At 32.2% G+C, this 27,386-nt stretch overlaps 2 protein-coding genes and 1 long non-coding RNA gene across 15 annotated transcripts; 2 read left to right on the top strand and 1 right to left on the bottom strand.

Annotated features, from left to right (window-relative positions):
* Positions 1-55: 55 nt before the first annotated feature.
* LOC105258446 (cyclin-T) lies at positions 56-21,022 on the top strand. 8 transcript variants are annotated; one of them, XR_003123439.1, is made up of 9 exons: positions 2,629-3,637; positions 6,339-6,573; positions 6,668-6,791; positions 6,866-6,911; positions 7,093-7,183; positions 7,400-7,597; positions 7,738-10,887; positions 19,827-19,962; positions 20,845-21,022. XR_003123439.1 is itself a non-coding variant. In XM_025412855.1 (8 exons), exons 2-8 carry the CDS (start codon positions 3,492-3,494, stop codon positions 11,506-11,508), a joined length of 4,596 nt encoding a protein of 1,531 aa, XP_025268640.1. In that variant the 5' UTR covers positions 56-147; positions 2,629-3,491. The 8 variants fall into 8 exon arrangements, 5 of the variants coding, with proteins under 5 accessions (XP_025268640.1, XP_025268639.1, XP_025268642.1 ...); XR_003123438.1 differs by having other exon boundaries at positions 20,841-21,022; XR_003123437.1 differs by lacking the exon at positions 20,845-21,022 and adding an exon at positions 20,344-20,423.
* LOC105258447 lies at positions 12,726-24,793 on the bottom strand. 6 transcript variants are annotated; one of them, XR_003123440.1, is made up of 6 exons: positions 24,621-24,793; positions 20,327-20,433; positions 20,029-20,213; positions 19,746-19,948; positions 13,610-13,684; positions 12,726-13,407 (listed from the first exon to the last, which is right to left on the bottom strand). It is a non-coding gene; the product is annotated as an uncharacterized LOC105258447 (long non-coding RNA). The 6 variants fall into 6 exon arrangements; XR_003123443.1 differs by having other exon boundaries at positions 20,029-20,167; XR_003123444.1 differs by having other exon boundaries at positions 20,029-20,167; positions 24,615-24,689.
* LOC105258448 (sulfide:quinone oxidoreductase, mitochondrial) lies at positions 24,709-27,386 on the top strand. The gene is made up of 9 exons (XM_011269699.3): positions 24,709-24,962; positions 25,319-25,429; positions 25,502-25,610; positions 25,778-26,002; positions 26,084-26,284; positions 26,351-26,560; positions 26,656-26,842; positions 26,916-27,162; positions 27,258-27,386. The coding sequence occupies exons 2-9, from the start codon at positions 25,344-25,346 to the stop codon at positions 27,316-27,318; spliced, it is 1,326 nt and encodes a 441-aa protein (XP_011268001.1). The 5' UTR covers positions 24,709-24,962; positions 25,319-25,343; the 3' UTR covers positions 27,319-27,386.

Below are 27,386 nucleotides of genomic sequence, written 5' to 3'. Positions count from 1 at the left end.
AGGTGAGGGAAAAACTTCCACCTTCCACTCTTGGAGCAGACATCGTGTGGATAGGACCAGGTTTCTATAAGTGCACAATTTTGTCTGAGTTTTTAGCTTGCTTTATCGATTTGTGAAAAATCTTTATTTCTTCGAGGATTTTCGAGGGTGAGTTTTAAAAAAAATTATATATATATATATTTATATAAAAAATGAATTAAATGCAATACATACACTTGAAGCGAATTGAATATAATGTAACAAATCAAACGTACAATTTTTAGTGAAATCTTTACAAAATTGATCTTGTGCTTTTTCCGTTTTTTGTTTGCAACTTCTAAATATGTAAATTATTTTTAATAAATTATTCTTAGTTCAATTATAAGAAACAAACTTTTCTTATTATTAATTTAATTTTTACAATACATTACTTTTAAAATCAATAACTAATAAATTATTTTAATTATTAATTAATTATATATAAATTATATATAAATCGCTACATGTGTATGTGATTTCATTTTTCATTTTTTACTACACGTGGTTGATAGTTACCGATTCGAGATGCAACGTAGTGGAGGGAGCACACAAGTGAAAAAATTGATCTTGTGCTTTTTCTTATTCTTTGTCTGCAACTTCTAAAAATATGTAAATTCTTTTTAATAAATTATTTTTAGTTCAACTTCAATACATTACTTTTAAAATCAATAACTAATAAATTATTTTAATTATTAATTAATTATATATAAATTATATATAAATTATATATAAATCGCTACATGTGTATGTGATTTCATTTTTCATTTTTTACTACACGCGGTGGATAATTACCGATTCGAGATGCAACGTAGTGGAGGGGATAAGCACACAAACGAAAATCACTTGTGTGCTTATATCTCTTTGTGTGCTTGTATCCCTTCCACTACGTTGCTGGTTGCTAAGGAAAGCATTCTGGCATCACTGGTTGCCACCTAACAACACATACAAAAGATGTACGTACAAAAGAGTCGTGTCATGGATACACGGATATGGCTCTTTCTTTGTGCGAGCTACCTCCTTTATATGTGTTACTAGGTAGCAGCGTTTCGAAGTATCCTAGTTTGATATAGAAATGTCTTTGTTTTCGATATATGATACATATTTTTGAGCCTAATATGTGTGCATGTATATGTCGTAATATATAATAAACAAATTAACATACCATTTTTAATAAAATGTTCATATAATTTGAAATCTTTAATGGCCGATTTTGCTAACCACGTTTAACTTTAATCTTAGTTTAATCTTATATTTTAGCTTTAAGCGAGACTTAAATATATGTCTATCTTTATCTTTCTTTCTAAATAAATAAAGAGAGACAAATATTTAAGTTTCGCTTAAAGCTAAAGTAATGTTGGTGCAACCGGGCATTAGTCACTCTTTTGGCCGTTTCTCTTAACTTATTCTTTGTCTCTTTCTAAAGGAACAGTTAGAAGGAGACAAAGAATTAAGCTAAGATTAAAGTTAAACGATGTTGGTAGAAACGGTCATTTGTCAACTGTTCCTTTAGAAAAAGAAATCGGTAAAATCAGGCATAAGTGATTTATGATATTCGATTCGCTAGAATATTTAAAAAATATGTATAGAAAGAAATATTTCTCTTATTAATTTTTTTTTGTTTCACTATTTTTTAACAATAACTAATTATTTAACTAATTATTTAATTAATTATTTAACTAATTATTTAACTAATTATTTTTATTTTGTTTTGTTCAGCAGCGTTCTCATGTTCAGGTATTTATAACATAAAAATGGTTTTTCGGATTTTATTATTTAAATATTTTCGAGTACGATATATCTCTAAAATATTAACGGATTATAAATTACCTTTGAGATTATAATCGATGATTTTATAAAGAATAATTAGAAAGTATCAAATTTTTTCACTAACAATATTTATCCGGTCTAAAATTGTCTTCAAACATTTCCGATGAATACACGAGGTATCAGAAATTCGTTGCAAACCAACATCACTGAACATGCGTACAGACTGTCGTCGGGTAGACGCTTAGAAGCCTTTTGTTTGACCAATCGGGACAAAAAGAGTAAAGATTCTTTAACCTGATTGGTTATTCGAACGCTTCAAAGTATCCAGAGCGTTTTCTCGATCGTAGCCATAGAAGACCACGTAGAGTACCACTGCTCAGTCCAATCAGAGATCCGATTAGTTGTCTTCTTCTTTCTTTAATTTGAATGGTCCCTAATTCCCAAATGGAATATAAGATACTGGCCAAAAATTGGTATACGGTGCCATTGTCGAACGGTGCTACTGTCGAAGCCCTCGAGAGAGGGAGAAACTCAAAAATTTTATTAAAACAAAAATCACGCGAAGAACGCGCAGGAACACGTCCTCTCCTGTCTAAAGGCGGTAACAGATTCTCCGATTAGTTGTAAACATCCTCGGCCTTTGGTTTGATTGGTCCATGTTTCTATGTAAATTTACCTGAACATGAGAATATCCCTTTATAATGGGTCTGTTCGTTTTAGCTGCACTGCTGCACTATAGTGCAATTAGTTAGAGTGAAAGAAAGTATGTTTGTCTCTTTCTAACTTATTGCACTAGTGCAGCTAAAACGAACAGACCCAATATTCGTGAAATTTGTCGAATAGTCTACGGACACGTCGGAAAGCGCTCCTTCGAGTGGCGACGAAACCCGAGTCGGAGGACTCGCGGGGACGAACATTCCTAAAAGAAGGGAAGGAAAAGGAGAAGGAGAAGGAGGAGAAGGACAACGACGACAACGACGTAATCTCCAGGACCAGGGTCTCGACGATACGCTCGTCCATGGGTTACGCAACATGTAACGCGACCGATACACCTTCCATCATCAGCGTTACGTTGTCACGTCGGGGTTGCAGGAATGAGAGCTCGATGACGATGCGCCTTTTCGAAGCGCTGCCGAGGTTATGAGAGTGCATCCCGCATCCCGACCATCGCCAGGGGATTTCGCGTGCTTCGCGTCGCGTTCGTTCCACAGTGTTCCGAACTCATAAACATAGTACTTGTACTCTACACCGCGTGCGTTCGCGAGAGAACCGCGAGAGCCAAGTGACACGGAGTGACAAGTTGGTGACGATCTCGGGATTTCCATCCGTCGAACTCGGTCCCTGGGGGCCTGTCGCGTGGTGTGAAACTCGGGAATAGACATCATTTCGTGAGAAAAAGGTCGCCCCCGTAAACCCAGACCCCTCTCTCGCGAAGGACAGACTCTCCGAGTGTTTACGTTATCGAGTGTTATCGTGTTCGCACCAGGGCGCCATTTTCGATCGCTCGAGCGAGCGACGTGACTCTAGTCGGCGAGAGACGTGACCGTAGCGGTGCGCGTGTCGAGTATTTGAGACTCGGAACTTCGAGACTCGGAGCTCCCCTCGCCGCGTCCCCCATTCCCCCCTCCCCCGGCTGTCCCCGCGATCGCGTGTGAATCGTGCGTGCATCGTTTACTCGATCTCGGGTGAATTGTGTGTACATATAAATGGCGGCTGACGAACGATGGTACTTTACGAGAGAGCAGCTTGCAAACACGCCGAGCAGGAGGTTCGGCATCGACGCCGACAAGGAGCTGAGCTATCGGCAGCAGGCGGCCAACTTCATTCAGGACATGGGACAAAGACTTGTGGTGTATCCTTTTTTTATTGCGCGCAAACGTGCGTTTTTTACTCGCGCCTCTTCCCACTCGCTTCCCTCTCGTCCGCCTCGCTTCCCTCGCTGGGGATCGTTTCGCGGACAACATTTACCGTCCTTAATTTAATGATCGATGCTGCATATCAGATTAAAGGCGCGTCGCGTTTCCGCAAATCCACGTGTCGGGTGATCTCTTGACACGATGAATCGACGACGTGCGGGAACACTGGAGTTCACCATATTGGAATTTCTGCATTTCAGGTATCGTAAATGATCATTCGTGCAAATTTCTACGACGACGGGAAGGAAATTTAATTCGCATTGAAAGGAAATTAATTGAGGACACGAGATCCGACTCTACCCTCGATAGATATGTGTGGAATAGAGTAATGGGGAATATCGATTGATAAAGATCAATCTATTTTTGTTCTCATAATGATTCTCCCTATTATGAGTAACATTTCATAGTACAATTCATGATATAAACTAAATATATAAATATAAACTAAATTTTATATATATTTATTAATATTTTCATGCTACTCGAATATCTCGTGCTGTCACGCTACAAAGATTTAAATTTTTGCTTCGTAGGCATGCTTATTAGAGAAACGTCAAATGTTATTTGGGTTTTAACGTAGTGCTATCTTTAAAGGTCGTTATGCAATGTCTGAAGATTTGAAAATATATGAAAAATCTATTTATTTTTATTTGAAACTTTTTATGATCAGTTTTTACCACTTTTTACAATACGTACAAAGTTTAATTATATTTGTTTTCCTACATCATGCAAAAAGTGGTTGTCCTTTTTCAATATATTTATTAATTTAATAAAAATATTAAATATATATTAAAGATCTTATTTCTTTGTGCTTTGAATTTCCTTTCTGGTTATATACTAATGATATATATTAATAATATTTCAGTAAATTTCAGAATTATTATAGAATCCCCTATCCTAAATTGAATTATCATTAAGAAAAAGTATAAAATTGTTGACACAAATCATAAAATTGTGATAAATAATAAAACTAAATAAATAAATGTGTGATAAATAATAAAACTAAATAAAACTAAATAAATTTATATCTATTGTATTCTATACCTTTAATTTTACTATTTAAACTAATTTTATCGTACTTTAAATAACATAGAGAAAGAAATATAATTTTTATTATTATAAAATACATTAATTACATTTATTATTATAAATATATTTTTTATTATTTTTATTTCTCTTTCCAAGTTTGAAAACAAGATACCTGAAAAATGTTTTTTTTTGTTTTTTTTTTTTTTTCGCCTTTCCTTTCTGAAACAACATCCTTTTATTAAAATACAATTAAATAATTTTAATTATTATTAATAATTATACAGTTTTATTAATTATGTTTCTATATTTTATCAATTATTTTGTACTTTAAATAACAAAGTGACAAAAATATAATTTACATTTTTTATTATTTTTATTTCTCTTTTCAAGTTTGAAAACAAGGTCCCTGAAAAAATGTGGTTTTTTTCCCCTCAAGTTTAGAATATCCTTTTATTAAAATTATACAATTAAACAAATTATTTTAATTATTATTAAAATTATACAATTTTATTAATTATGTTTCTATATTCTATCAATTATTTTGTACTTTAAATAACAAAGTGATAAAAATATAATTTACATTTTTTATTATTTTTATTTCTTTTTTCAAGTTTGAAAACAAGGTCCCTGAAAAAATGTGGTTTTTTTCCCCTCAAGTTTAGAATATCCTTTTAATAAAATTATACAATTAAACAAATTATTTTAATTATTATTAAAATTATACAATTTTATTAATTATGTTTCTATATTCTATCAATTATTTTGTATTTTAAATAACAAAGTGATAAAAATATAATTTACATTTTTTATTATTTTTATTTCTCTTTTCAAGTTTGAAAACAAGGTCCCTGAAAAAATGTGGTTTTTTTTCCCCTCAAGTTGAGAATATCCTTTTATTAAAATTAAACAAATTATTTTAATTATTAAAATTATACAATTTTATTAATTATATTTCTATATTTTATCCATTTTCGCAGAGGTGGTACTGTGAATTGAAAATACTATTATATATTTTTAGTAAATTTTATATATTAAACTATACGAAATAATGATCATTTACGATACCTAGCAATGTAAAGGCTTTTAAATATTCTTATAAAAATATTTTATTATTGTAATATAATATATATGTAGAATTTTGCGCAGAGAAAAGATATTGCATAATATTTTATTCAATATATTGATACAATGTCGTATATTCAATGTAAATATTATACTTTGTACTTATGTTTGGTTCTATTGTGTTAAGAATTGTCATAATATCTTTTTTATTTATATATTTTTATTATGTAAAGTTGTCCTAAGAAAGAGATACACAAAGATTATTTTTTATTAACTATATAATATTTTAGGACTACTATAGTTTTTAACTAATAGTTAAGATAATTTAAAATTATATGAATGTAATTTTGAACAATATTTAATATATAGAGATGGTAAATGTTGTCATAATATTATATTTAACATGATTATATATAAATTGTTTGATATTAGACCTACTATATGATTTTATAATACTTCCATAAAAAAAAAATTCTAACAATTTTCAACTTCTACAAATTTTATTTTAAAAATGGAGTATTTTCCTCAAGTTATGAAAATATATAGGTCGCAATTATGTATCAACACAGCTATAGTTTACATGCACAGGTTCTATGTGTTCCATTCGCTAACCCAGTTCCACAGGAATGCTATTGCTGTGGCGTCACTTTTTTTAGCGGCAAAAGTAGAAGAACAGCCAAGGAAATTAGAACATGTCATCAAAATGGCTTACATGTGTCTTCACAGAGAGCAAGCACCACCTGACAGTAGGTCCGATGTAAGTTTCAAGAACAATAAAGTAGTAAGTAAATATAAATTCCAATTTATAATTAAATCATACAGTTCATCTATTTTTAATATTTGTATCTTAGAACGATACATTTTTACATTTACAGCAATTTCTTGAACAGGCTCAAGATTTGGTGTTCAATGAAAATGTTCTCCTACAAACATTAGGATTTGATGTTGCCATTGATCATCCACACACTCATGTTGTTAGATGTTGTCAACTGGTAAAAGGTACATATTAAATTTTGGTATCATTGTAGCATCTCATTTTTCAATTATATTAAATTGTATTTTTTTTATCTCAGCAAGCAAAGAACTGGCTCAAACTTCATATTTCATGGCATCTAATAGGTAAATGTTTTAGAAATATTAATTTTTCTAATATTTTTAAAGCCATCGCACATATCATCCATCATAAGCATTTATATTTTAATTCGCATATCCGTTAAATAATAATCTATAATATCCATAATAATCTATTATAATTACAAATTATGTATTATTTTTTTCATATAAATATATTTCTTTTCAGTTTACACTTGACAACAATGTGTCTGCAATATAAGCCCACAGTTGTTGCTTGCTTTTGCATACATCTTGCATGTAAATGGTCTAATTGGGAGGTAAGAGAGTTATACATTCCATAAATATTTATGTAATCATTTTTATATGTCATGCTGAATATCTGAAAATAATGAGAATGAAAATTGCAATGTAATTAATTTCATATTCGTTATGGATATCTTTATCAACTTGTCAATTTATGTCTGTTTTAATTTTTCTCGCATTATATCAATTTGTATGATCTTCTAATAAGTATTTATTTTTTTTATGCACAGATACCCCAAAGTACCGAAGGAAGACAATGGTTCTGGTATGTAGATAAGACTGTAACTGCAGATTTACTTCAAGAACTCACAGACGAATTCTTACACATATTTGACAAGTGCCCCTCAAGATTGAAAAGGAAAATTATGAGTATTTCCGCAAGTCAGAGCCCAAGCATTCATCATCCAAGTCTCCCAAATTCCCCATTTGTAAGTAACTCATACATAAGATTCTATGAAACAATCACACGTTTTTTTCTTGTTCAATCTCTTGCTTCTGTCATGAATTAAATATTTTTCTAGTCCAGTATTCCATGGCTAGAGTTTAACTCGCTTCTTTTTTCCGACAGGATACCGAACCACGTAGAGTACAATCTCCGGCAGTACCAACGGACAGTGCTACTGCTGCCGCCGTCGCTCATTTAATTCGTTCTCATCATTCGGTGGATAATACTGCTCCTGCTGCCGCTCATTCAAATCGATCCCATCATACAACAGACAATGTAGCTTCTACTTCTACCGCTACCGCCTCTGTTGCTGCTGTCGCTCATTCGAGTCGGTCTCATCATACGACGGACGGTGCCGTCGCTCATTCAAGTCGTTCTCATCATACGACAGATGGTACTGTCGCAGTCGGTCATTCAAGTCGTTCGCATCACACGCAGCAGGAAAAACAGGATGAGAAGAAAATTGGGACCGTTGCAGGACTATCGACATCAAGGGCGGCGATAGATTATCGAGAGTATCGTGAAAAGAAGGAACGTGAACGTTTGGAACGGGAAAAGGCGGCGACAATTGGATCCCATATCGCCGATCCTAACAAACCTCCTCATCATTCGCACCATCACAAGCCCATGTCGAACGTAAGCATCCCGAGTAAGCATCAGATACCAGTGCAAAAGACGAATCTTCATCATAATCATCATCATCGACCGGATATGAAGGTCGGTCAACCAGTGCCACAGAGACATTCCGCTAGTGGTCATCCTAATCGCGATCCTAATAGACAACGATTATCGAGAGAACATAATACTGGTGTAACTGGCACAAGCGCTAGTATTGTGCATTCGTCACATGCTCACGTTAATTTAGAAAGTTCCTCGTCCGAGTCTGTGTCTCATCGATCGGACGCCAGCAGCGTTACGCAAGAGTCGGGATATGGTACTTCACAAGAGAAGATAAGTAACAACAATCACAGTGGACATAGACTGAACGCACTTGATAGTAAACATCAAGCGCACGACAAGAGATTATACCGAGAAGATCCGCGACTCAAATCTGCCAAATATCCAGATATAAATAAAATCGAGAATCAACGACGAAAAACAGAAACGTTAGAACAAAGATGCGAGGAAGTGCGAAAGCTAATCGAGAAACCGTTGCCGCCGCCGAAGCAAGCGGACATGCCATACCTAATGAATGCGCAACAGAAACAACAGGCGCATCATTCCAAATATAATCAACAGCAAGACAAATCTCAAAATAGCTCATTCACGGCCGATACAAAGCATGTGACGACGATCGGTCAGAATGCGCTTTCTCAGGATGTATCGCCGAGTGCTTCGTCGTCACAGATGGCTCAAAAGTCTGCACCTAAGGCACAAATATACAATCAACATACCGCGCAAGGTGTATCCCAGATTCTCAAGGACACCATCAAAAATGGCAATTCCCAATCCTGTCTGAATTTGAATAACATGGATGATCCGAAATCGGAGAAACGACCACGAACGATCGCGCACGAGGATCCTACGGAGAGAAATTCTATCGACGTGCAGCAGAGTTCGCACTTACATACACCGCCTAGCAAGCATAGGTCACTCTTCAGTCCAGAGACGCCAACCACGCCTAGAGAATCGCATGTTCAAAGTAGCGCGAGGCCTAAATCAAAGCAAAAGATGCCACTCTCCGCAACCACGAAAGTGAAAGAACGCGTGTCACCGTTTGCAAATTCTCCGACTTCGCAAGATACGTCAGCGATGAAACGTTCATCTTCCAGCGATGGAATGACGTTCGCACATAAGAGATCTCGTACGTCGAGCATTGGTGAGAACGAACAGCCCGTGAAAATTAAAACAGAGATAAAGACGGAAGATACATCCGGTCTGGAAGCGATGAAAATGTTTAGTCGCGTACCTGATCTGATACAACCAATACGCGACAATAACAGAAGTAGCAGCGCATCGTCTGTCATTAATGATCTGAAGCCCCCGGAACTCATAAAACCGTTCGAATCGGATCCGCCGCGTTTTAATGCGATCGCGCAACAGAAAACCTCATCTCTTAACGTGCACGCCCTGACAAATGGTATGGATCTTAACGTAGAACAGGAATTTCCGGAACATCGCGTGAAAAAAGAGGCCTTGGAGTATTATAAGAAGAAGGAACAACCCAGGCTTTCGGAATTGCCGCTGCATTCTCACTTGCAACCGAAAGTCGAATATTCATCGCCGATCAAATCCGCACAAAGTATAAGTGCGTTACTCCAAGAACCATTGGCACCGATGCCATCGCTGTTGCAGAATCTGCAACAAATTAGTAGTCAAGTATCCTGTCAGCAAGGGCATCAGGAACAATTACAACAGCATCAGCAACAACCTATTCATCATTCGTTGACGGATCATCAGCTAACAGTGACAACTCCTTGCCTGTCTATACCCACTGTGAGCGATACTTTCACGTCAATAGCCTCGACAGTTGATATCAGTGTTTTTTCCGATAGTATGCCAATGATGCTATCAAATAGTAACAACAATATGACGGAACCAACAACCTCCGAATTGGTTCACACAGTGACGATAGTTCCTTCGACCGAAGAGAAGCGGTCTGAACACCACAAGAGTGAGAAGAAAAAGAAAAAGGAAAAGCACAAGCACAAAGATAGAGAGAAGAGTAAGGAGAAACATAAGCACAAACACAAGGACAAGGTTAAAGAGAGGCATCGGGAGAAAAAAGAGAGGAACGAGGAAACACCGGCGGCGGCGCCCATCAGGATCACGATCCCGAAGGACAAGTTGAACCTAAGCACGGAAACATCGTCGAGTATGCTTAGTACAAGTTCCAACTCGTTGGAAAATAAGAACATATCGCCGCAGGGCACGGGTTTGAAGATCAAAATTCCAAAGGAACGACTCAAGGGCACCGACAATGTGCCTAATTCACCCGCGCAGCTGCCGATGGTGCAGGGTTCGTTAAAGATCAAAATACGTAAACCAAATACCGACGGTATTTCCAGGAGTTCCGCGCCGCTGCCGCCGCCATCGTCGACAAACGGTTCGAGCTCTGCCCAATTTTCTTCCGAATCATCTACGAACGAACCGGCGACGCGGAAGCGTTGCATCGAGATGACCGGCAACAGTTCGGTGACCCCCTGTAGCGGTCCCCCGCTACCTACGACAAAGAAGCAGACGATGATGATACCCGCGACGAGTTACAGCCAAAGCCATCGACCTGGAGAAAGGCAGAACGGCAGACATTATAACTCCGGCAGCAATAATAAGGTACGTGGTAGAGGCGGCCGTCAGCATTACGACGGCCGCGGTCCTCCGCCACCACCACATCACGCGGCTGCCGGTCAGCGCGGTAGCGTAGGTGGTCACTACCAGCGTGACAAATACGATAATGGCCGTGGTAGCCGCGATCATCAACATCATCAGGCTCCCTATTCCCATCAATCCCATCACCCTTCGGCCGGGGTGCGCGGTGATGTTCGCGGGACTGCTGGCTACATCGATCAAGCCGCAGAATATTTTTACGCCAACTATCCAGCGTCGATACACTTTGGTGCACCCGCTAGGTACATGTACGATCCTGCGTATCAGCAATACTACCAGCAACAATTTCAGCAATCGCAGTATCCAATGTACCCAGCGGGGAGTGCCCTGATAGTGACACCGGACGGCGGTACGATTAACACGTCGATGCCGCCGCCGTCCTTACTTCCGAATCTCTATCAGAATCGGCAAAATGTAGGGCACCATTCTCAATCGGCCGCTCGGCAGGATGATGCGCAGTTGCTGCCTCCACCGCCGCTTGAACCGCCACCATCTCCACCACCTCTGCCGAGCGGACCGCCGCCCCCGCCTCCTCCTCCCCCACCCCCCACCCATATGCCGGAGTAAAATATTTTTACTTCGTCAAAGATTTTTATATCGTTCGGCACGAGAAACGATATATGTATATATGTATAATAAAAGAAATATATAATTAGGGAACGTAATTAAAATATAAATATAATTAGGCATCAAATGAAATATAATTAGGTATTAAATTGCCTAAAATAATATATTCTGTTACGTCTTTTTATAATTAGTTTATTTGTGATTAGGAAAGTACATGTCCCTGTGATAATATTGTGAGTCGGATATAAAGAAAAAAATAGTAGGTTGTTATAATTGGGACGCAGAAAAGAATCTGAATTTGAACATCAGATATGATAAAATTGATTAGCGACATATCTTTCATAATTTCGATGAAACTCAAAGAAAAAAATGTTCATAAAAGTGGAAGGCAAATCGACAATCGCACATGTACACATTTTCATTCGACAGAAATATTTTTCTTTTTTTCTATATTTTTTTTTTGTATATTATTCCTATGGAATTTTCTTTATATATATATATATATATATATATATATATATATATATATATATTTATTTATTTGCCGCCGCCGTCTTTTTACTCCCGAATCATCTCTATCAGCGTGACAATTACGATAATGACCGTGGTAGCCGCGATCATCAACATCATCAGGCTCCTTATTCCCATCAATCCCATCACCCTTCGGCCGGGGTGCGCGGTGACGTTCGCGGGACTGCTGGCTACATCGACCAAGCCGCAGAATATTTTTACGCCAACTATCCAGCGTCGATGTACTTTGGTGCACCCGCTGGGTACATGTACGATCCTGCGTATCAGTAACACTACCAGCAACAATTTCAGCAATCGCAGTATCCAATGTACCCAGCGGGGAACGCCCTGATAGTGACACCGATCAAATCCGCGCAAAGTATAAATGCATTACTTCAAGAACCATTGGCACCGGCGGTACGATTAACACGTCGATGTCGCCGCCGTCCTTACTCCCGAATCTCTATCAGAATCGGCAAAATGTAGGGCACCACTCTCAATCGGCCGCGATCATCATCATCAAACTCCTCATCATTCCCATCACCATTCGGCCGCGTTCGCGGTAATATTCGCGGACCGGAAATATAATGCACCACACTCAATCGGCCGTTCGGCAAGATAATGATATGTATGTATATATTTTATATATACATCACATTCGATAAAAAGAAATGTATCTCTATTTACAGTGATTGTGTCGTATTGTGTGATTTTTCATCATCATGTCGATGTGCCTTCTATCTTATACTATGAACAATTTTCTCCCATTTTTTTGAAATTAATGAAGATATTTATACGGGGATGTTTATGTTAAAATAATGCGAATATTTATTTTGCAAAGGTAAAAAAAGTCCCCCGCGATCTCTGAACGATACTTTTTTTTTCTTTTAGCATTTTCGACTAACAATAAGTGAATTGCTCTGGAAGCAATTAATTTTTGTATAAATTTTTATTGGACTGAAGAAATATATAATAAAGAGATATACATTTAAAAAATGTATATATATACATATACGTGTACATATATATTTTTTTTATATTTGCGAGTTGAGACCTTACGCGAGACTGTTACTGATCGTTAATCATTTTCAGAGCTATCCAAAGTCAAGCGAAAACGCTATTAATATTTTCTTTTCTCTTCAAGTTTATGAAATAGTTTGGTAGAAATAGTAGCATGTGACACTATTGTATATTACTTTTTATTACATATAACTGCTTCTGTCTATTTTCTCACTCCTTTTTGTACATGTAGCATATTCCATAGAACCTTAGTTGGCATTTCATTTCAATATTTTAATTCCGTCGTAATAAAACTATCATCAATTCGACATCAATTTGTTGGTATCGTAACAATGTCAACTCAATTATGCAATTAGTGTGTTTGGAAACCTATGAAAAAATTTAACGTACATAAATATCAGTTGGTATTGTGTGGAAACAACTATTCAATCTTTGATAACATACGACCAATTTCATATAAGCATTACATAAGTGAAGCTAAAGTTAAATATCTATAGGAATATACATAATGATAGAAATTATTAATATTGTAATCATTCAACGTGGTTTACACGTTATTTTATATTCATACCTTTTACTTAACTTTTGTTTCTCTTCAAGATTAGATTCAGTATTGTCCACCTAAGGTCCCATAAGTCAGCATGACCTATATTGTAAAAGTATGCCATAGAAATAGACTTGCTCTTGCTTACTATTATTTTCCTTATATATATATATATATATATATTTAAAAGATATAAGCTATAATTTCCTTATAATCTATTGTATATATATGTGTGTGTGTGTGTGTATATATATATATATATATATATATATATATATACATATATACACAATAGATTATAAGAAAATTATAGCTATTTAAAAAATTATAAGAATTTAAATTATAAAAATAAAAAAAATTACATATATACATATAATTTTCAAAATTTAAATGAGGATTTATAATTAACACAATAAATATGGAAAAATGCCTATTAATATGAAATCCTCTGCATATAAATATGTATATAATATTTTTATATAGTATCTATGATTCTCTAATCTATGATCATATGCATTATTCAAAATACCTTTGTTATATTTTTGAAATTTACATATAATTTTTAAAATATATAAGCTATAATTTCCTTATAATCTATTGTGTATATATGTATATATATTTAAAAGATTGTAAGAAAATTATAGCTACTTAAAAAATTATAAGAATTTAAATTATAAAAATAAAAAAATTACATATATACATGTAATTTTAAAATTTAAATGAGGATTTATAATTAACACGATAAATGTGGAAAAATGCCTATTAATATGAAATCCTCTGCATATAAATATGTATATAGTATTTTTATATAGTATAAATTGAAATATACTTTGGAAATATGTATCATAAATCTATGATCATATGCATTATTCAAAATACCTTTGTTATATTTTTGAAATTTATATAAAATTTTTAAAATTTTTCAATTATTTCCCAGTTAACTCTTGTATAATGATATCATGAATTATCTATGATTCTCTAATCTATGATCATATGCATTATTCAAAGTACCTTTGTTATATTTTTTAAATTTACATATAATTTTTAAAATATATAAGCTACACTTTCCTTATAATCTATTGTGTATATATATGTGTATATATATATATATATATATATATATATATATATATTTAAAAGATTGTAAGAAAATTATAGCTATTTAAAAAATTATAAGAATTTAAATTATAAAAATAAAAAAATTACATATATACATATAATTTTCAAAATTTAAATGAGGATTTAAAATTAACAGAAAAAATGTGGAAAAATCCCTATTAATATAAGATCCCCTGCATATAAATATGTATATATTATAGTATTTTTATATAGTATAAATTCAAATATACTTTGGAAATATGTATCATAAATCTATGATTCTCTAATCTATGATCATATGCATTATTCAAAATACCTTTGTTATATTTTTGAAATTTATATAAAATTTTTAAAATTTTTCAATTATTTCCCAGTTAACTCTTGTATAATGATATCACTTTAAAATGAATTTAAAATCATATCGTTGACGTATGTATATTTTTATAAAGATATTTTAATAATTTAAAAAAATATAATGCTCTTGCAATTATAATGCTCGTTTTTTTCTTATTCTGTAAAAAAAATCAATGTTATAAGAAACAAGAAATCTTTCTTGAAAATCCTTATTTTTTCAGATATCCCACATTTTTACATGTGCTTTATCCTCGTCATCGCATAATATAATTAAGTATAATCATTAATTACCGGATACATACATATATATGTGAATATTTTTAGAAATGTATAAGTTTACATAACTAGTTGCAATAAAGTAGAAAGTTGCGTTGTTTGAGAAAATTTGAGAAAGTTTGAAAAAAAAAACACTGCCAGACTGATAGATAAAAATATATAAATAGCAAAGGAAGCGATTATAATTTTATAGGGCATCAGTAGTGTCATTTTCGAAAGACTATTCATAAAAGTAATTTATAGTGAATAGCGAGAGAAGCAACGCTTTTGCTGGTCAAGAGAATAAACGATTACATTTACGAAAAATCAATTGTGAAAAAACACAAACTTTTGTTATGTAATCGGAGATTATTTATAATTGTTCGATTAAATCTTGTGTATATTTTTCTTAACGAGATAATGTGAAATTTTTATAGAACAAATATTAATGACTCAGGAACTTGTTGGATTAAATAGTTGGATTATGCGATTGCAATATATATATTACGCTAATAGTATATTTCCTATGTCTATATAACATGAATATTTTTAAGAATTGTATATAATATAGTATATATAATATGCGCGCAGAAAGCGGTATTATATTGGAATCGTGAAAAAATGTATCATTGTTGTTAATTGTTATAATTATTGTCACGATTATTATCGCTATTTTAACATATGCAAATATTAATTGATTTGCGAAAAGATTGCAGAGGATTTATGATTAACAGTGTAAATGATAGTTTTCTTTGATATTGTGGCATCCTCTGTGTGTAATGTAAATCATGTAATTTTTTCTTCCCGTGTAAACTCAAGTATGCCTTGAAAATGCTACGATCACCTCTTTGCTATCTTTAACATTTATATAATACATATATATGTATTACATGTATGAATATGTGTATATTCATGTATGTAACTTGTTGAGCTTTGTGAATTTATGAGGATCATTATTCGTATTTTAATTTGATCTATTTAATCTAAATCTCTTTATCTAATCTAAGATTTATCACATATCCATGATTAGTTTTTATGATTAGTTTTTAAATATCTGCTGATGTTTTTTGCCTATCTCTAGTTTACTACACTTTAATGAATTTAATTGATTATTTTTATTTAGTACTGTAAATATTTATAGTATTAAAATGTTCTCTCGTAAAATTTTATTTTCCTGTACCGCTATTCTGATAATTAAAGCTCTTCTTTAATAAACTAAAATTCTTTTCTTGTGCTACTACAGGTTTATTACATGGATATGTGATTACATATAAAATAAGAAAAAAAGGAAACATTTCTACATATGTGTCACTAAAATAGAATGGGAATTGAAGGGAAATCTTATCGCTTATTTTTCAGATTTTATCATATTTTGACACTTTAATCGAATTTTTCTCATAATTCATAATTACTGTGCTAAAGTATCAAATTAAACTATGTAATAAACTATTTATTTCCAAAAGTCATCTCTTTCTTATTCTTCTTAAATTTATCTTATTGCTTTCTTCACTATACTTCTGTGTATATACTGATACATATATATGATTATATATTTTATATTTCTAATGATGAATGTTAGCTTTCGATAATTGTCGATAATCTTATTGAAGTTTACACGGAACGAAATTTATTTCTTAGGCATATGTACTTTTAATCACAATTTTTCATCGTGTACATGTAATCGAATATCTTAAAAGAGTTTCTTTTAGATAATCTATAAATATGTATATCTATATATACATATAAATATTTTATAAAAAGTAAAACGCTTTTCCAGAGTGTGATATTTTAGCATTGCACAGAGGAATTTTAAGAAAAAATCTTTCTACATAAAATGGTGTTCTCGAGCACCTTTTCTTCTGTGATTCAAAGTTGTAAATTAATTAATACTAAGCGACTTAATGTTTTTAATTTCTGTTAAATGTAAATTAATATATTGCCAGTACTATGAAATACGTATTATGCGAACGTGCACAGTGAGTAAAGCGCGAGTCGAAAAGTTAATGCGAAAGTGATATTGTTCAATCACGATAATAGTGGAAAGACAAAATAATTGCTAAGGTAAATCTCTAGTTTTTATATATTCTGTGATCGTAAGAATTTTAAGAGAAAAGGAATATATATTTGCAAGGCGTTCAATCATCATCTTTTTTCGTGAACGTAATAAATTTTTGAATTCAATTCAGAGCTAACTTTGTGGCGAAAATTTTATGATGACCTTAATTTTTGTATCAAATTAATGATATTACTGAGTATCCTCAGTTAAAATTGCGACTTATTTGTGATCTTGTTGTAATATATAAGAATATGAAACTGATTGTCTTAAGGTATCTAGCATTGCAAATTAATTAAATGATAGTAAGAATTTTTTTTCAAGAAAAGAGTAATTTGAAAAGAGTAATTTGAAATTTGATCATTGATTATTCTCTCGCTTCTGTGATTGGTGGTAAAAAAATATGATATATAATAATGAGAGAAACAACGAGCGTACGCGAGAGAAATATATAATACATATTAAAAATATATATAAGTTTCTTTCTGCGTTGTCTATAAAATATTTTCAATTTTAAAAATTTATAATTTTTTATTAATCGTTGAAATATTTGTTTTTGTTCTCAATCACTATGCCACTATTTTTTGATAACATGTGTATTCTGTCATAAAAATAAAGGAACCAACCAGGCTTGAATTAACTTGGACTTGTCAAATAAATCGCAACGTTTTTAAACTGCTGTTTAGCTAACGAATTCCGCATCGATTTAAACAAGTGATAATTACACTAAAATATTGTATACATGTACGAGCTCACGCGTATGAGCAGCGAATGATATGAGCGAATTGAAGGATATAAATATTAAGGTACAAGTAATTCTCGCCAGAAAAAGAAGAAAAAAAAAAATATATATATATGTGTGTGTAACGCGAACACATATTTACTGCGTAAATTCTGTATATGATGTATATTCATCACTTGTCACGTACGTTATCTGTTTCGTGAAAAAAAAACGCAGAAAGTATGAAAATGTTAATGTATAATTACAAAAATTTAGAAATTGTTTCAATTTTTCATTTATAATGATAAATATTCATCTTTGATTATTTATGTTTGTATATATTAGTTTGTACACAAAAGACAAATATATATTTTACATATATGAACGCGTAAGAAGTTATTTTTATCAGGAATCGCTCTACATGCAAGAAGAGAAGATACAACAGCAGAGATCGTGCGTTTCACGTGGTTGATAAAAAAAGAAAAAAAAGAAATATATAAAAGCAACGCAAATAAAAATTTTGTTCAAATGAAACGTACCTTAATGATTATTTTGTCTTTTTCTTAATACCACATCATATATATATATACACATACACACACATGTACATATATATATATATATGTGTATATATATATATATATATATATATATAATATATATATATATATATATATAATACCGCACACCGTATTGCCGCATTTCTTTTATATGTACTAACATATCACGCCTTAGTATATTATATACGAATATATGCCATATTGCGATGTTGTCATATTAGTGTTACGCACAAAACTCAAATTCGGCCAAATCGTCAAAATAAAATTAATTAGTTGCTCTCATGTCATTTGTTCTCGTTGCTTGGTGAAGGGTACATTAGGACTATTGTTGCTAGTATTGTTACCGCTATGTAATCATTGTTATCGCTGGATTATATTGCTGCTTATTGTTATAATAGTATTAGTATTTTATTTCTTCTGCGATATGTATGCATGTATATATGCACAGGTGTAAGCCTGTATGAATATATATATGCATGTGTGCACGCGCGCATGAATGATTGCATAAACGTGAGCATGCGCTCGTATGGCTATGCATTTTTATAATTCGAATATATTTTTATGCATACAATTCGCAAATGCAAAAGCTTCTCGTTCGTAATTTCATTAAATCACGCTTCGTTATCGATTCATATAATCACATTCGTGTAAAAGAAAAACAAAAGATTATCGTAAAAATATAAGTCTCATTCTCTTCTTGTTGACATTACTAATTTTAATTGACTCATTAATTATTAAGTGTCATTTCATGTGCGTTTTTCTTTCGAAAGATCTTACGCGATAAAATTAATCTCAAACAATTGGTTTTTTACAAATTATCCATTATTCTCAATCTTCTTCAAAGTGCATTTTTTACGAAAAACGAAAATTAACGATATACAAAAGATAAATAAAATTTGCATTTAGTCATGGACATGTAAAAATGTGAAAATTGAGTCATTTATTTTGGAAATTTTGTTAAATATACGATTATATATTTGTCGGATTAGTTTAGAGATGATCCACGTTTAATTAAAGCTTATATGATTAATTAACTTATATTCTATTGTTCTCAAAATAATAGACTCGATTATTGGAAATATATAAGACATACGTATATATGAGGCTTACGTAGTATATTACCTTTATGAAGTATTAGCGAATTTTCAATCATCCTCCATTATTTCATAGAGCAAACATCACATCTTTATTTGTCATTTTCAGGAAAGACACACGTCCAGCCATCACAAAAGCGCCAACAAGCTGTCGCAGTCTCAGCAGTTCCATGCGACGTAGTATGCTGTTGGACTAAATAATAAGGAAGTGTCCCAAGTGATCTGCCCACTCTGAAGAGAAAAGAGTGAGTGAATTCCAAATAGCGAAAGTTTATTGAACAGAATATTGGATTTTGAGAAGAAAGAAATACCTATCGATACATGTAAAAATATGGGACGAATATCGTCTGATTTATCACGATTTATGTCGATCGTTTGCCTAGATAAGGATTATCTCTCGTTCTTCCCCGTTTTCTTTTTTTCTTTCTCTCTTCTTCGAAAGAAAAACCTCTACGATTATCACACGATAACTTGAAATATTTCACATTACCTCAAGCTTTTAAAAAAATAGCAAAACGTGAAATAAAAAATTTGAATAAAAGAAGAAAAAAATATACAAATTATGTAATTCGCTTATGGTACAATAAGATGAATAATTTTTTAATTTACTTGTTTTTTTTTCACAGCGCACAGCGTATATGTTGTAATTTAATTTTTAAACGGGGATAATCCTTGTTGATTCACGAGGCTGCGAACGATGTTTCACCGTTTGTGTCCTAAATAAAAATTGACTGTTAGCGGATTATACGCGTGATGATACATTGGCGGACTTACTGCGATTGTAAATATTGATGTCGAATATTTCGCTATTCTTTGCGCAAGTCCTTATTTATCCGTTATTATTTGAATCGAATGTGTCAAGGTTATTTTTATTTTATATTAATTTTTCTATTTTTCTCTTTCCTTTATAAATTACAATTGACAGTTATTGCATTATCTACAGTAGTTATTTTTCCACAAATAAAAACTGCAAATTAACTCTACTTGCTAAATCAAAGAATATTGAAGACGTATCCTTTATTAATCAACTCGTGCAAAAATAGCGAAATGTTAAGAGTTAATAGAAAGCAATTAATATATTGCTTTGTAAGAAATATGCTAATGCGACTGTATATTGTTTCAGACAGAATAGACAGACAAAAATTAGAGAGGAGAAGAGATTTTGTAAGATGCCTGACGAGACTTTGTGAAGACAGAATCTTGATAACGAGAAAAAAAAAAGAAGAAAAACTTGAAGATTGCGTTGTTAGATTCTCTCTTCGCACTATTTCGTCTTATTGTTAGATATTTCATATTTACCATGTTCCTCGCCTCAAGGAACGAAATATTCATCGCCGAATATTAGCCGTTGATTGCCAAACTGATTCATTGGAGAGGAAAATTTGGCATAATTAATCTTGGAAGTTTAATTTATAGCTATGTCCAATGAAAAAATTTTTAAGTAGATTTATTATAGTAACAACTCCCCCGCAATGCGACTCGATTTGCTCGATTCGGGGGTAGATAGATGGAAAATTGCATATACTTGTATTATATCAGAACTGTATCGTTAGTCATGTATAAACGCGCAAACTATTGTAAGTTTCTTTTCTAAGTAAAGTAGTAATCTTATTATTTAATGATTAAGAGTCGGTTCTCCTGACTCCAAGTACGTTATGCATTTAATAATGCCTTATTTCCGGCTGTGTTTTAATTGATATTTTCTCTTTCATTTCCTTTCATACATGCATCGTTTGCATGGCAATGTCGTAAAGAGATATGTCGCTCATATTTTTTCACATAATAATTTAAATCTCTTAAATCCTCCAGTTTTGACAGTTTACTTCATCAAAGTCAATTTTACCAATGCTTTATCTTGTTAGCGATTGTTTCGCGAGATAAATCCACCGAATATCTCTACAACGAAACGATCGATCAAATAAGAGAAAACAAACATACATACACATATTCACAAACGCAGTGAAACATCTGCTAGATATTTATATTCGTCTTATCCTGTAAATAGTTCTCTACCTGCATAATGTAGTACGTAAATATGATACACTATTATATAAGTTATAAAATAAGTTAGTATATAAAGAATGAATATAGAGTGAATATTGATATTATCAACAGACTGTAAATAAAATTATTTTGTATGCCAAAAGAAACCAAATGAGAGTAAATTACTTCGATGCACAGTATCACACATAGTTGAATGCGTACAATGCGACGCATATATATGCACGTACATACACACACGCGTGCACACACAAATCGAATGCTCTTTAAAGATGTATAGTTACGCGCAATTATCTGCGAAATTAATGTATACGTTCGCGATGATTTGTATCGATGATACATGCTGATTATACTTTGTTAAGCGGTATACGATATAAAATATCAAATCGCATTCATTCAGTCGACGATCGTAAAAATTATATATATATATATATATATATATATATATATATATATATATAATTTTTTTAAAATGATCGACTTAAGTTAAGCCTGACTTAAACGTCAATTATATAAAATTAAGTGTAAAATTATATTCGGATTACGTGTGCATTATATTCAGCAACAAGATAAGAGAAAAAGATATGTTAAACTTGCGTTTTTTATAAATGTATATTTAAGTAGCATTTTTTTTATCGTCAAGAAGTTTATATGTCAAAAGTCAAAGAAAAGAATCCAAACGTTGGATTGATAATGAATTATTATTAGAATGTTTTCTTTTCACTCTTCATCGTAAAAACAAGATTCGCACGCGTAACTGCACGTCTTATTCCTCCTTTTTCAATTTTTTTCTAATATGCGATATTTGTGTTCCTCAATCGACATACACGAAACGTGTACGACGAATTGTATCTATCGACAATATCGTGTATGATCTGAAAACGACGCGATACAAGAATACATTGTATTATTGCAATTGTGTTCTTCGTCGTACAATGACAGATTTTCAAAGGATTCAACGATAATCGAATAATCGGCGCGATAAAATCGTAAAATGCTGCGTTTCGCATAATATGGCGGGAATATTTTTAATCCTTATCATGGTAGAAAATATAGCGAAACGACAAGTCTATTTTATCGCGACGATACCATATATTTTGGCAAAAATTATTGAGGGAAGAAGAGAAAAGAGAAAACGAATTAGACTATATTTTTTTTAGCAATCTTTCGTTAACAACACTTTTCGTTATTCTCTTGTTAGCTTAGATATCTATAGTTAATTTGCTAGTATATGTAATTAGTATGATTATGGGATTAATATATACGAGCTATTGAATGAAACATTACACGCGACTCATGATAAAGATAATACTTTTTATTTTCACATTTTTTTTCTTGCATTATTGTTTAAAACATGTAAGAAAAATTTGCTCACATAATTGTTTTCTTACAAAGCTTTGATATATATATATTTATTTATTGCATAATTATAAATAGTTGTACAATAGTTTATGATGTTTGATTTTCTCAAATCTTCAATTTTGGGATTGAAGAAAAATATTTTTCACGTTTAATTAATATTAATAGATATTTATATATACATTATTATGTATAATAAATTATTAATACATTAATATTAATTATTTTTTAGTAAGTAAATACTTAGAACGTTTCACCCAATGGCTCGTATTTAAAACCATAATGTAATGTTCGAACGATAATCACGAGAACATTATCAGATTATTAAATTACGGGTGCGCGATGTGTTAATGATATGAAGGGCTAATCGCGCCCTTAGGAGGAATGGGCGACTAGTGAAAGTTGATAGGAGGGAATCATGTCCACAATACTGTATATAATAACTCTAGTTATAAGGACTTAGAGAAAATAACAACCGCGATGTGCACAGCGAGAGGAAAAAATGTAACTCATTATTACCGCTCGTGAACCGTGTGTGATTTGCCGCGAGTGTCCTCGATCGCGACCAGACCAAACTTTTTTATTCGTTTTACTCGCGCGTCACCTTATTGTCATACGTAATGTACATATGTAGTAAATATACACAAGCGTGGAATTTTCTTTCAGGTTTATCCGAATTTAATCGTAGTAGAACTGCCACTTTGGTGTTTACCTTTATTTTTCATTTCCGAATCGCGATTCGCGACTCAAAGCTGCGGGCGTGATTCGAATTTGAATTTTGGCGCGATCGAGGAATTGGCTGAACCGAGCCGAGTTTGCCTAGTTTAAAGGCGGCGTTCAAAAAAAAGCTATCCTCAATAAAGAGAGAAACAAACAATCACGAAAACGTATCGCAAACGCTTTCTTTTCTTCCCTCCTTTACATGACCTCCTTGCGTATTCATCTTCAATTATGACAAATTGCAAATTTTATTTTTGCAATCGATCAATGCAATTTTAACCTTTCCATTGCATAAGATTTTTACTATTATTATTGCACTGTTATTTTTGGCATCTTCAAAATGTAAAAACGTGCGAGAAATCTGAAAAAATTCAGGCTTTTTTTGATCGTCTTTTAAATAAAAACTAATAAATTTGCAAAATTATATTTTTAATATATAATTTTAATATATAATTTCATGACAAATATATGGAGCTTTGATGCACTTTGATGGAGTCAAAAGTGATCTTTATATACGGAGCAAGAGTTGAATCTCGTGGATGCACATGCGCCAGCAATAAGTAGATTAGTGACGGATTTATAGGGTTCATGCATACGATTTTTTAGAGAGAATTCCTTTTTAAAACATTAAAAAATCGAATTATCATAAAATCATATCGTGTACGATTGATTTTGGCTTCTATAATTGAATTCTATAATTGAATTAATTCTATGATTGAAATTAATTTTATTTCCTAATTTGACATTTCGAAAATTTTATCTGTATATCTGTATCTATTTAAATAGAATCGATGAAATTAACGCAATTAAGACGTACACTTACACCTCTTTCTTCTCGATCCTGCAATTGTTAGCAATTCTTCGAGGGCTCCGTGTTTCTAGCGCACAGCTGTTTCTCTCAGCTGTTTCTCTCTGCGAAATGTGAGAGATGCTCGTTTCTCTTATCCCCTCTTGTTCCAAGGTCGTGGACATTTTTCTCGTAATGTACCGGACATTACATTCGCCAAGATTGCAATGTAGCCATCGAGCAAGGAAATTCAGACCAATCCCTTTTCAAGTGATACGAAAACACACGATGTCCCGAAAGTGAAAGTTTGTCGCATCAACCGGACATGAAAGACGTAGAGATTTTAACCTAGAACCACAAAAATACAAACTTCCAATCGTATGTAAATAAGAAACAGATGTTTCGTACACGTTGATAGGACAATTAATTTGTAATTTACGATGATTCCTTTCCTGTCGTATTTATCATCATAAATTCTGGAATTTATGTTATTTTATTCTTACCCATTTATGTTATTTTATGTTATTTAATTTTTTTTTAATTTGTTATTTTATTCTTACCCATTTGCTTAATGGAACGTGATAATTACTGGTATATTAATGTAAATAAAATTAAATTATCGAAGAAAATTAATTTAATTGGAAAAATATTAATTTTTAATCCGAACAAATATCAAAATATTTTTTAGATGATTATAGAGACTTGTAAATTATATTTTCACTTGTTGCACACAGAACTACATTTAACTACTCCACCACAATGTTCCACCTACTGTTATCTGAAAACCTTACGTCACTATCTAGAAGAGTATTGATTAGAAATGAATACAGGCAAATCCATCATACGTAAGTACTATGTTTTATACAAGGAAAAGTTATGCCATTGATATTTAAAATATTTTGAATTTACTGTACTAGCTGCAAAATCTTGGTGATTGGAGGTGGTACCGCTGGCTGTTCAATGGCTGCAAAACTGTCCAGAAAACTTGACAAACCAAACCAAATTATTGTGCTGGAACCCAGTGATGTAAATTAAAAACATTCAAAATTATATTGTATATTATAAATTATATGTATATTTATATGTATATATATATATATATATTTATATGTATATTTATATTGTATATGTATATTTATATATTGACATATAATTGTACGTATATATATTTTAATAGTAAATTATTTTTCTAGGTTCATTATTATCAACCCTTATTTACTTTGGTCGGTGGTGGTATTAGTTCTTTTAAGTCATCAAGAAGGTATATGAAAGATGTTTTGCCAAAGAAAGCGAAGTGGTTGAAAGCTTCTGTTGTCGAGTTTCAACCAGATGCTAATAAAATATTGACACATCATGGAGATACTATACAATATGATATTATGATTGTTGCTCTAGGCTTACAATTATATTGGGATAAAGTATGATATAGTAAAATAATAGTATTCAATATAGTATATTTGATTCAGGATTCAATATAATGACAGAAATATTTTTGACAGATTCCAGGTTTAACTAAGGGTCTATATGATCCTGATGCACAGGTCTGTTCTATTTATGGATCTGATACTGTACCCCAAGTTTACCAGAAAATGAAAAAAATTAAATCAGGAACTGCAATATTTACATTTCCGAATACGCCAGTCAAATGTCCAGGCGCGCCGCAAAAAATCGCTTACATTGCTGAGGATTATTTTCGCAAGGTATATCTCTGAAATTATTATACTTCGTTCATTTATAAGAAGAATTTTCATTTATTATACTTAAAGCACAATTTGCGCAACAATATTGACGTTGTATATAATACGGCATTACCAGTTATATTTGGAGTAAAAAAATATGCCAATTCCCTCTGGAATGTTTGTAAAGAGAGAGATATTACTGTCAATCTTCAAACAAATCTGGTTAAAATAGATCTAAACAAAAAACAAGCTACATTTGAGAAGTTAAACTCGTCAGGAGAAACATCAGTGCAAGATGTATGTTTTTCTCTTTTCTTTTTATAATATAAGTAAAATAAAAGTAAAATTTCTTTCAATATGATAAATTTAAATCCTTTTCATGATTGTACTAGTACTCTTTTCTCCATGTAACGCCTCCAATGGGACCTCCTACAGTTTTGAAAGAACATCCGATATTAACTAATGAAGTTGGATTTCTTTGTGTCGATCCTAAAACTCTACGACACACAAGATATTCAAATATATTTGGTATAGGCGATTGTACAAATACTCCGAATTCTAAAACGATGGCTGCAATAGGTAAAATAATATTCTATAAAATTAATATATATATAAATATTACATATATAATAGCTTATACAATATTTGTTAGCTGCACAAGGAAAAGTGTTGTATCAGAATATCAAGGATGACTTGGCTGGAAAACCAATGACAATGGTTTATGATGGTTATGCATCGTGTCCCTTAGTTACTGGTTATGGCAAGTGCATTCTAGCAGAGTTTGACTATAATTTGCAGCCTAAGGAGACTTTCCCAGTGAATCAAGGCAAAGAACTCTATTTTATGTTTATACTGAAGAAATATATCTTTCCTTTTATATACTGGCACTTGATGTTGAGGTGAGATTAATCTATATTAATAAATAATGAGATTGCAAACATATACGTATATGCAGAATTTTACATTAATTATTTACCCAATGAATATTTTGTAGGGGTTATTGGAATGGACCAGAGTTCTTCCGCAAGTTTACAAAGCTCTTAAAGACAGATTAATACTCGAAGTAAAAAGAAAATGTGGGAAAAATAAGCCTGGTGCCTTTTTTTATAATTGAATAAAGTAA

The sequence above is a fragment of the Camponotus floridanus genome, unplaced genomic scaffold, assembly GCF_003227725.1.
Source record: "Camponotus floridanus strain SB8 unplaced genomic scaffold, Cflo_v7.5 scaffold58, whole genome shotgun sequence".
NCBI classification, from domain to species: Eukaryota; Metazoa; Arthropoda; class Insecta; order Hymenoptera; family Formicidae; genus Camponotus; species Camponotus floridanus.
The sequence above is the reverse complement of the archived record's forward strand: the minus strand, read 5'-3'. Positions and strand labels throughout refer to the sequence as shown.

Bases quoted from the DNA above. Each gene is read 5' to 3' on its own strand.
- LOC105258448 (XM_011269699.3), top strand. From the start codon at position 25,344: ATGTTCCACCTACTGTTATCTGAAAACCTTACGTCACTATCTAGAAGA. The intron at 25,430-25,501 runs GTAAGTACTATG...TTACTGTACTAG, and splicing joins TACAGGCAAATCCATCATAC to CTGCAAAATCTTGGTGATTG. The intron at 25,611-25,777 runs GTAAATTAAAAA...TTATTTTTCTAG, and splicing joins TTGTGCTGGAACCCAGTGAT to GTTCATTATTATCAACCCTT.
- LOC105258446 (XM_025412854.1), top strand. From the start codon at position 3,492: ATGGCGGCTGACGAACGATGGTACTTTACGAGAGAGCAGCTTGCAAAC. The intron at 6,574-6,667 runs GTAAGTAAATAT...TTACATTTACAG, and splicing joins GTTTCAAGAACAATAAAGTA to CAATTTCTTGAACAGGCTCA. The intron at 7,184-7,399 runs GTAAGAGAGTTA...TTTTATGCACAG, and splicing joins GTAAATGGTCTAATTGGGAG to ATACCCCAAAGTACCGAAGG.